General features: G+C 46.6%; 1 protein-coding gene across 1 annotated transcript; it reads right to left on the reverse strand.

The window, feature by feature from the left end:
• LOC134396096 (zinc finger protein ZFP2-like) lies at positions 1-10,038 on the reverse strand. The gene is made up of 3 exons (XM_063122451.1): positions 9,979-10,038; positions 5,410-5,527; positions 1-2,569 (listed from the first exon to the last, which is right to left on the reverse strand). Exons 2-3 carry the CDS (start codon positions 5,525-5,527, stop codon positions 585-587), a joined length of 2,103 nt encoding a protein of 700 aa, XP_062978521.1. The 5' UTR covers positions 9,979-10,038; the 3' UTR covers positions 1-584.

Genomic DNA, 10,038 nt, shown 5'->3' on the forward strand with positions numbered 1-10,038 from the left:
CCTGGATGGAATTTTTAAAATAGCATTTTCCACTGAGCAGTAGTTTATACAAAGAGCAGAGGAAGTGTAAAAACTGTTCCTGGACAATGCCAATTCAGGCAGCAGGTGGGGGAATTCATAGCCATGCAAACAATCCCTGTTCATAGAAAACAAGCATATCAGAGAGAACACTAGTCTAGAACTTGATGTGCAGGGAGAGTTTTTTTGTTTTATGACTAGGGGAACAACCATATGGCCCCACTCTGGTAATCTTAAGTAGTGCAAATCTACTGTTTTTCCCTGACTGTTCGCATTACCAGCTACCCCTAGTGACTTTAATGAGAGATTTTGTTTCACTGACGTTTTATTGACTTTTATCACAATCTTATCTTGCGAACCTCTCTGGGATTCTGTTAAAAGTAAAAAGCGGTATAGAGATGATCTGGTATAAATAAAATAAATATGTCTAGGAACAGTTTTACCATCTCATATGTTACTTGGGTGAACCAGAGCCACAATTTCCCCTGGACAAATTGCAAGAATGGATGTACGGCCAAATGTTTTCCCATCACAGGGTTTCTCACCCGGACAGTTCCTTTCAATGTTTAATCCTGTATACCGTGTCGTTGAACGTTCGTGAGGTTTGCTTCCTGAACTAATTCTCCAGTCTGCAATACGGTACGATCCGCAGCGGAAGCACCTGCGTTCGTATGATTTCCCTCCGGTATAGATTCATCCTGGTTTAAGAGCGTTGGATCCTGAATCGAAGCTTCTCCCTCGATCTGAGGAAGCGGCCTCAGTCCGGCGTGGATTCTCCCGTGCCGAACGAGGTGCGACCTTCGATTGAAGCTTTTCCCACAGTCGGGGCAGCCGTAAGGTTTTTCTCCTGTGTGAATCCTTTTGTGCCGGATGAAATGGGACCTCCAGCTGAAGGTCTTCCCGCACTCGGGACAATTAAACACTTTCTCTTCTCTTGTGACCGTCGTGTTGGTGATAAGGAGCGAGGCATTGCCGTTGCTGCTTCTGTTGCCATCTTGGCTCTTATGCAGTTGGGCTCCCTCGTTCACGCCGTTCGCAAAGAACGGGCCTCGGCCGTAGCTCGGCTCACCTTCACCGTGAAAGGGCTGGTCCCCTGCAAGAAACCCTTCTTGCAGATTCACACCCGTAATAAGGAGTGAGCAGTGACTGTAACTCGTTTCGCTGTTGGGCCATTCGTAGAGCTGGCCTCCTAAATGTGTTTGCCCGTGTGGATCCACACCTGCGATGAGGAGGGAGTTGTGATCGTAGGCCTTTTCACCATTGAAGCATTTATACGGACGACCTGCCGCGTAAATCTGCTCGGACGGATTCACACCTGCAATAAGGAGCGAACTGTTGTTGTAGCCGGGTCGGCTGTCTGCCCATTCGCACAGCTGCCCTCCGAGATGGGTCGCCTCGTGCGTGTTCAGATGTGATCTGCGATTGAAGCACTTCCCACAGACAGAGCACTTATAAGGCTTCTCTCCCGTGTGGATTCTCTCGTGCCTGAGAAGCTCTGAGGTCTGGCTGAAGCTCTTCCCGCAGTCTGTGCAGGAGTAGGGCTTCTCTCCCGTGTGGATTCTCTCGTGCCTCATCAACTTCGACGACTGGTTGAAGCTTTTCCCACAGCTGAAGCACGTATACGACTTGGCTCCTCTGTGGGCTATCTCATGCCTAACCAGGTTGGATCTGATGCTAAAGATTCTCCCACATTCTGCACATTCGTGAAGTTCCTTTTCCGTGTGGGTTCTCTGGTGCCTATTCAGCTTTGACTTTTCTATGAAGCTTTTCCCACACTTTGTGCATTTGTACGGTCTCTCCCCTGTGTGGGTCCTTTTATGCGTTACCAGGTGAGACTTCCAGTTGAAGCTCTCCCCGCAAACGGGGCACACGAAGGGCGTTTCTCCTGTGTGGAGCCTTTTATGCGCGAGAAGGGATGAACTCTGAGTGAAGCTTTTCCCACAGTCTGCGCAGGAATACGGCTTTTCTCCCGTATGGATGTTCTCGTGTCTAATTAGGGTCGAGGCGTGACTGAAGCTTTTCCCGCAATCCGAGCATTTATAAGGCCTCTCTCCCGTATGGGTGATCCCGTGCCTAATGAGGTCGGATCTAAAGCTAAAGCTTTTTCCACAGTCGACACATTTATACGGTTTCTCTCCTGAATGGGTCCTCTGGTGCCGGTTGCGGTTTGACCTTTCGGTGAAGCTTTTCCCGCAATGCACACATTTGTAGGGCTTCTCGCCCGTGTGGATCCTTTTATGCGCCAGGAGGTTCGAGGCCTGAGCAAAGGTCTTCCCACACTCGTTGCACGTCCTTGGGCCCTGGGATTTGCGAATCCGCTTTCGGGCTGTGCCTTTGCCAAAGTCCTGGAGACTCTCCGTGTTATCTGTTCTCTTTGCTAGGTGGTTTTCCAGGTGCCTCTCAGGCCTGTGTTGATTCAGAGCAGTTCCTCCTTTCTCAAGACATTGGGAAATGATTTCTCCTGCTAATCCCAGAGATACTCCAGTCTGTGTGTCTTGCTCAGTTCTTTGCAGCTGAAAATCCTCCTTGATCTCATTGGCCTGTCCGTTGCCTGTTGGAAGACAGCAAAGAATAATGACGTAAGCGATCCCATGTACAGGATGGGGTGGGTGGGAAAAGGCAGGTTTGAACTGCTTCTGCAAAACTTGAGCATTTATCCAGAAACTGATTAACAAACTAGCTAAAAGTGGGCTAGATGGAACAACTATTAGGTGGATTAACAGTTGGCTACAGAATGGGACTCAAAGAGTACTTATCAATGGAACCTTCTCAAACTGGGGAGAGGCAACGAGTGGGGTGCCGCAGGGCTCAGTCCTGGGCCCAGTGCTCTTCAACATTGTTATTAATGATTTGGACGAGGAGGTTCAGGGAACGCTGATCAAATTTGAAGATGACACAAAATTGGGTGGGATAGCTAATACCCTGGAAGACAGAAACAAACTTCAAAGTGATCTTGATAGGCTGGACTGCTGGGCTGAAAACAACAGGATGAAATTTAATAGGGATAAATGCCAAGTTCTACATTTAGGAAATAGAAACCAAAGGCACAGTTACAAGATGGGGGATACTTGGCTCAGCAATACTACAAACGAGAAGGATCTTGGAATTGTTGTAGATTGCAAGCTGAATATGAGCCAACAGTGTGATATGGCTGCAAGAAAGGCAAATGCTATTTTGGGCTGCGTTAATAGAAGTATAGCTTCCAAATCACGTGAGGTACTGGTTCCTCTCTATTCGGCCCTGGTTAGGCCTCATCTGGAGTATTGCGTCCAGTTCTGGGCTCCACAATTCAAGAAGGCCGCAGACAAGCTGGAGCGTGTTCAGAGGAGGGCAACCAGGATGATCAAGGGTCTGGAAACAAAGCCCTATGAAGAGAGACTGAAAGAACTGGGCATGTTTAGCCTGGAGAAGAGAAGATTGAGGGGAGACATGAGAGCACTCTTCAAATACTTAAAAGGTTGTCACACAGAGGAGGGCCAGGATCTCTTCTCGAACCTCCCAGAGTGCAGGACACGGAATAACGGGCTCAAGTTAAAGGAAGCCAGATTCCAGCTGGACATCAGGAAAAACTTCCTGACTGTTAGAGCAGTGCGACAATGGAATCAGTGACTTAGGGAGGTTGTGGGCTCTCCCACAGTAGAGGCCTTCAAGAGGCATCTGGACAAGCATCTGTCAGGGATGCTTTAGGGTGGATTCCTGCATTGAGCAGGGGGTTGGACTCGATGGCCTTGTAGGCCCCTTCCAACTCTGCTATTCTATGATTCTATGAAATGATATAATGGCAGTGAGCCCTAAAACAACAGTTTTAAGCTTTCTATGATGCTGTTGATATGCTTATAATTGTAACTAAGGAATCTCCCTTAAGGAGGTTTGCCTGGCACCTACACTTCATTCTTTTAGACGCCAGGTGAAGACCTTTTTATTCTCTCAGTATTTTAACAGTCTATAAATTAATTTTAACTTTGCTGTTTTAAATTTGTATTTCTGCACTGCTGCTGATTTTATCCTGGTTGTGCTTTTATATTATATTTTATATTATGGTTTAATACTGTCGTTTTATATTTTGAATGGTCTTAATTTTTGTGAACTGCCCAGAGAGCTTCGCCTATTGGGCGGTATAGAAATGCAATACATAAATAAATGTGTAACCTCACATGGTGATTTATATTATACTGTATCATGTACTGGTTAGGCCTCATCTTGAGTTCTGCATCTAGTTCTGGGCCTGGAAACGAAACCCTATGAGGGGAGAATGAAAGAACTGGGCATGTTTAGCCTTGAGGAGAAGATTGAGGGAAGACATGATAGCACACTTCAAGTACTTGAAAGGTTGTCACACAGAGGAGGGCCAGGATCTCTTCTCGATCCTCCCAGAGCGCAGGACATGGAATTATGGGCTCAAGTTACAGGAAACCAGATTCCAGCTGGACATCAGGAAAAACTTCCTGACAGTAAGAGCGGTACGACAATGGAACCAGTGACCTAGGGAGGTTGTGGGCTCTCTCACACTAGAGTCATTCAAGAGGCAGCTGGACAACCATCTGTCAGGGATGCTTTAGGGTGGATTCCTGCATTGAGCAGGGGGTTGGACTCGATGCCCTTGTAGGCCCCTTCCAACTCTGCTATTCTATGATACTATGAGCCACATTCCATATCCTGGGTTTTAAGCAAGAGAAGATGCCATTGATAGATGATCAGAGTGTCTTGGGCTACATATATATCACATTTGAGCTTTTTGTTTGTTGTGGAAGTACCATAAAAATGTTAATACCTTCATGAATGAGTGGGGCCTGAGCATCTTTATACACATATAAAATACAGAAAGGTGAAACATCTAGGAAAAAAATATAAGGCTTTCTGAAATGTATCGGGCCTACAAATAAACCTTCTGACATCTGGAATGACTCCCTCTTTTGTGGTGCCATCCCTTTTTTGTTGTTGGGTATTTTCACAAATACATCTAGGCGGGCCTTCTCCAACCTTCTGCCCTCCAGATGTTTTGGACTTGAACTCCCATCAGCCCCAGCCAGCATGGCCAATGATCAGGAATGCTGAGAACTGTAATCTCCTCCTTTTCCTCCAGTTTTCAATCCTGTTCCTCAAAATTCAGTCAGCATTCCAGCACCGTTGAGCACTCTCACTGGGCTGTTTTGGGAGGTTTCTCCCCTTTAGTTTTTCCCAATTTTTTTTGAGGGGGGTACATCAGCAGCCTTGGGGTTCCTCTGCGCCTGTTGATGCCTTCCTCTTGTGGGTGGGTGGCACCATTTTGGCTACAAAAGGATCGGCACTCACAGACTGAACATTGTAAATAGAGGGAATGACGAAAGTACATATGAGTTGAAAAAGCGATATTCTAACCCCGCAAAACATCTACAGAAAAGGGCTTTTTACCCAAAAAGGCCACATTCCCACCATTCTCTTGCATGATGCTCTTGTACAAGGTTCTCTGATCTGGATCCAGCAAAGGCCCTTGGTCGTCTGGGAAATACTCCTTGAAATTCACTGGCATCTGAAAGACAAAATCACCACCCAGTCAGTCTTAGTTATAGAGTTCGTTAAGTTGTCTGCAGAACGCTGCTCTATAACAGCCCTGAGGAAGAGCGCAGTTTGCGTTCGAAACGCGTAGGCGGCACCTTGGCACTGTAAATAAACTTTTGTAAATATTCCGTTTTGAAGATTGCCTGGTTCTACCTTTGCCTTTGGCTTCTTTTTACTCCCCCCACAGGGTTTTCCTTGCTTTTGCACACATACGGAAAGGCGGACAGGGCTTCTGCGTCTTTAACAGCTGTGTAGAAAAGGGAATTTCAGCAGGTGTCGTTTGTATGCATGCAGCACCTGCTGAAATTCCCTCTTCATCACAACAGTTAAAGCCGCAGGAGCTCTGCCCTCTTTTCTATCTGTTCACTCTAGCTATACTCTTGCAGCTTTAATTGTTGCAATGAAGGGGGCATTTCACCAGGTGCTGCATGCATACCAATGACACCTGCTGAAATCCCCTTTTCTACACAACTGTTAAAGCGACAGGAGCCCTGTCCTCCTTTCCATAGGGTCACCCTACCAAGAACTTAGGATCCAGGCCTATGGGAGGAAGGCCGTGGGAGCAGCTGGCACAAATAGCACTAGCTGGTGCTCCCCAGAGTGCTAGCTGGGGCTCCCCAATTTTGCTGGCCCCTCTCCTACTCCATGCTGGGAATCGCCTCCCTTTGGAAGTTTTTTTGGGGAGCGTTTGAGGACTTTCCCCCCTCGTTGCCCCTCAGAGATGCCTCTGAAGACGAAACTCACCCTGACTTGTTTGAGCAAAAATGAATCAGGAGGGAAGAACCCCTCCTCTCTCTGCTCCCAAAGCAATAGCTAGAGAGACCATCTGGTCAGCCACATGGCCAAGAGGCATTGTTCATATAACAGCACAAGAGATCTCTTCTCCCCCGCCCCCTTCCCAGCTGATCCGCAACCTGCCTCCAGTCTTCATCTCTGAGTCTTATTTAGGAAAAGAAAAGAAAAAATTAAGAAACTGCCTTATACCAGGTCGGATTATCCATCCAGCCCAGTGTTGTCTCCAATTCTCCTGGGTTATATGTATGTATATATTAAATTCATATCCCGCCTTTTCCCCTCTTGCAAGGGACCCTAAAGTGGCTTACATGGTCCTCATTCTCCCCATTTTTCTCCTCACAACAACTCTGAGAGGTAAGTCAGGCCCAAATTCACCCAGTAAGCTTTATGGCCTTGTGGGAACTAGAACTCGAGTCTCCCGAGTCCCAGTCCAACGCTCTAACCACTACGCCACACTGGGTCCCAGAGAGAGATCTTCCCTATCAGCTCCCACACACCCACTTCCTGATCCTTTTAACTAGAGATCTTGTGTGGGGGTTTGTAGACCTGGGAACTTCTGCATGCAAAACTCTGCCACTGATTTACAGAACATAAAAAGCTGCCTTATATGGGTCCATCTAGCTCAGGGTGGCCAACTTCAGAGGGTCCAGAAGCCAATTTTGCAACCCACAGAGGGTTGCATTCTCCCTGACATAGCCGTTCTCGAAATGAGCTGGGAATGATGGGCATTGCAGTCCAACATGCGGCAGGGTCTTGCTATTTATTGTTTTACTCTGTACAGTACCATGTACATTAATGGTGCTATATAAATAATAATAATAATAATAATAATAATAATAATAATAATAATAATAACACATCTGGAGGACACCCACACTGGGGCACCTGCCACAGAGAATGTACTTGACGCTTTGATAGGCAGAATTCAAGTACCATACTTTCTGCCCATATTCTGCAGGGGTGGGCAACATAGGCCTCCCTGTTGCCCCCCGCCCAATGGATTTTTTAAAAAAACTACTATGGAGGTTTACTAAAGACAAATTTAGTTTGCCCGCCACCAGTGCAACAAGAGTGCGGCCCACAGGGATAGTGGATGAAATTGCCCCTCTCCCCACGATATACAGCAATTTTCAGCACTGCTGATTTCTGATCATTTGGTTGACAGACAGGGACATCTGGCGGGAGAATCCAGAGAGTTATATGCACCTTTAGTCTTTTTCTTGTCTAAACATGTGTAGGATTGCGCCTTTAATTTGTAAGCCTAATGCAGGGCCTGTCTCGCTTTTTGATTGAGGTGAGCAGCTTTAGGGGACAATAGCTGTCTAAAAAGCTGTCTAAAAATGCCCCAAGTAAATAAATTGGTATGAAAATAAAGATGGCAGATCCAATGAGCACTTTGATATCTTTCTCATCTTACTCAACTGCATAAGAACAGAAGGAGAACCCTGCTGGATCAGACCAAGGGTCCATCTAATCCAGCATTCTGTTCACAGTGGCCAACCAGCTGTCAGCCAGGGACAGCCATTTGTCAAGAATGCTTTAAGGTGGATTCCTGCATTGAGCAGGGGGTTGGACTCGATGGCCTTGTAGGCCCCTTCCAACTCTACTATTCTATGATTCTATGACTCTCCTTAACACAGAGTTTGGCATTATTTTGGATCAGATGATATGCCATCACCTGCAAGCAATACTACATTCTACATAGGACCAACAGGCCAGTCTCCATGCAAAAGAAATACTGGCCCTGTTCAGAAGACAGCTTAAACCAGGTTGGTTAAGGCGTTAACCACATTGGTTAAGGCTTTTTTGTTAACAAAAAAGCTTTACCACTGTGGTTTAAGGTGTCTTCTGAACAGGGCCGATATATGAAAAATAATCTGACATCAGAGATGGCAATATTGAAAAGTTATTGGGGAAACACTTCAACCTCGACCTTTGAAGATAAATCCCAACTTGAAACTACAATTCATCAAAGGGTTCAACTCCGTCTCCTGCAGCTTGAACAGGTTTTGGGTGGCGTTGTTGTTTTTAAAAATCACACTACATATGTTAATCAGCTCACAAATGCAAGAATACCTGCAATACCAACCAACACATGTTTTGTGAATGGCCATTGCTAATAAGGTCTGTACTTTCTGTATTTCAGTTCTGACCTCACCGTTTACAATCATCACATGTGTAACTTGAAAGTCATGCGTTTGATGAAGTGGACAACGTCTACGAAAGCTGATAGTAGAATAAATTCATTATTCTTTAAGGTGCCACAAGACTCTTTGTTCTTTCAGGGCACGATTCTACACCTGTTTAGTCAGAAATAAGTCCTACAACTTCCAGGATTCCTCAGCCAGCCACGGAGTTGTAGCACTTTTTTCTGCCCAAACATGCATAGGATTGCACCCTTAGAAACACACACACACCACGATTTTGAAGTGTTGCCAAGTTCAGATTTTGGGACTTCAACTCCCAGAAGCCCCCTGCTAGCAAGGCCAATGGTCAAGAAAGCTGGGAATTGAAGTCCAAACCATCAGATCATCTATTTTCTGCCCACCCTTGACCTGGAAGGGTGCAGACTGCTCAGAATGAATGAATGAGGTGAGTGAGTAGCAAACTTGCAAATCCCAATGACAATGCACAAACCATCAGGGCAAAGGAGAGTGGGGAGAGGTATGCTGGGATATGCGGTTCAATTCCCCTTAAGGAGCAAAGTCACCTGCCCAAAAGACTACATCAATCTTCCCCAACCTGGGGGATGCTGGCTGGGGAATGATGGGCATTGTATTCCTAAATACGCTGGTTAGGGGATGCTGGGAGTTGTAGTCCAACACAACCGGAAGGAGTCAAGCTGGACCGCATTGTCCACAAGCCAACAGTACTGTAGAGGGGAAAGGAATGAAAAAGGACCCGAAAAAGGAGGAGAGCCAGTGTGGCGTAGTGGCTAAAGTGTCACACTGAGTCGTGAGATCCAGGCTCTAGTCCCCATGGAAGTTCACTGAGTGACTTTGGGCCAGTCACAGACTCTCAGCCCAACCGACCTTGCAGAGTTGTTGTCGAAAGGATAAAATGGGGGGGGGGGGGAGTATGTATGCTGCCTTGAGTTCCTTGGAGGAAAAAGGTGGGATATGAATGAAATAAATAAAATTGCACCGTTAGGTTGGAGAATTAAAGGAGACTTGGTTTCCTCCGCTCCAGATCCATGAGGGAAACAAACAACCGAAGAGAGGAAGGACGAAACGGGAGAGAAAAAGAACGTAACAGGTTTGGGTTAGAAGCGGGAGGATGCCAAGACCCTTAAAATTAAGCAGCTGGTCCCTAAGAATTTGAAGCGGTTTTGTTGTTGTTTTAGATCCAGCTCCTGCTCCTAAACCATTTGGTCCTGTTCCTTTGCAATTGAAAAAACGGGGGGGGGGGGGCGGTTACCCACCACCACCAGCACCACCACCACCGGCCCTGCTGGGAAGGAGCGATGCGTACCGGGTAATAGGTGCTGGGGCATGGAGAGAGAAAGGGGCAATCGCGTCCCAGCCTGCTTTAATTGATGCACTCTTAAAAAGAGTTTCCCAGGCTGCCGATAAGCTTGCGTGCAAAAAATAAAATAAAAATTTCTTTACTTGGGAAGAAAGTCCGTACCTTGCTTATTGTTACGCAGCCTATCCTTGCAGCGCGGCTCCGGGCGGCTCGAGCCAAGCG

The sequence above is a fragment of the Elgaria multicarinata genome, chromosome 3 (assembly GCF_023053635.1).
Source record: "Elgaria multicarinata webbii isolate HBS135686 ecotype San Diego chromosome 3, rElgMul1.1.pri, whole genome shotgun sequence".
Taxonomy (NCBI): domain Eukaryota; kingdom Metazoa; phylum Chordata; class Lepidosauria; order Squamata; family Anguidae; genus Elgaria; species Elgaria multicarinata.

What these genes read in the sequence shown, in the direction of transcription:
- LOC134396096 (XM_063122451.1), bottom strand. Translation starts at nt 5,527, where the DNA reads ATGCCAGTGAATTTCAAGGAGTATTTCCCAGACGACCAAGGGCCTTTG. An exon ending in TGGGAATGTGGCCTTTTTGG is followed by an intron (nt 2,570 to 5,409) that starts GTAAAAAGCCCT and finishes GTCTTCCAACAG; the next exon opens with GCAACGGACAGGCCAATGAG.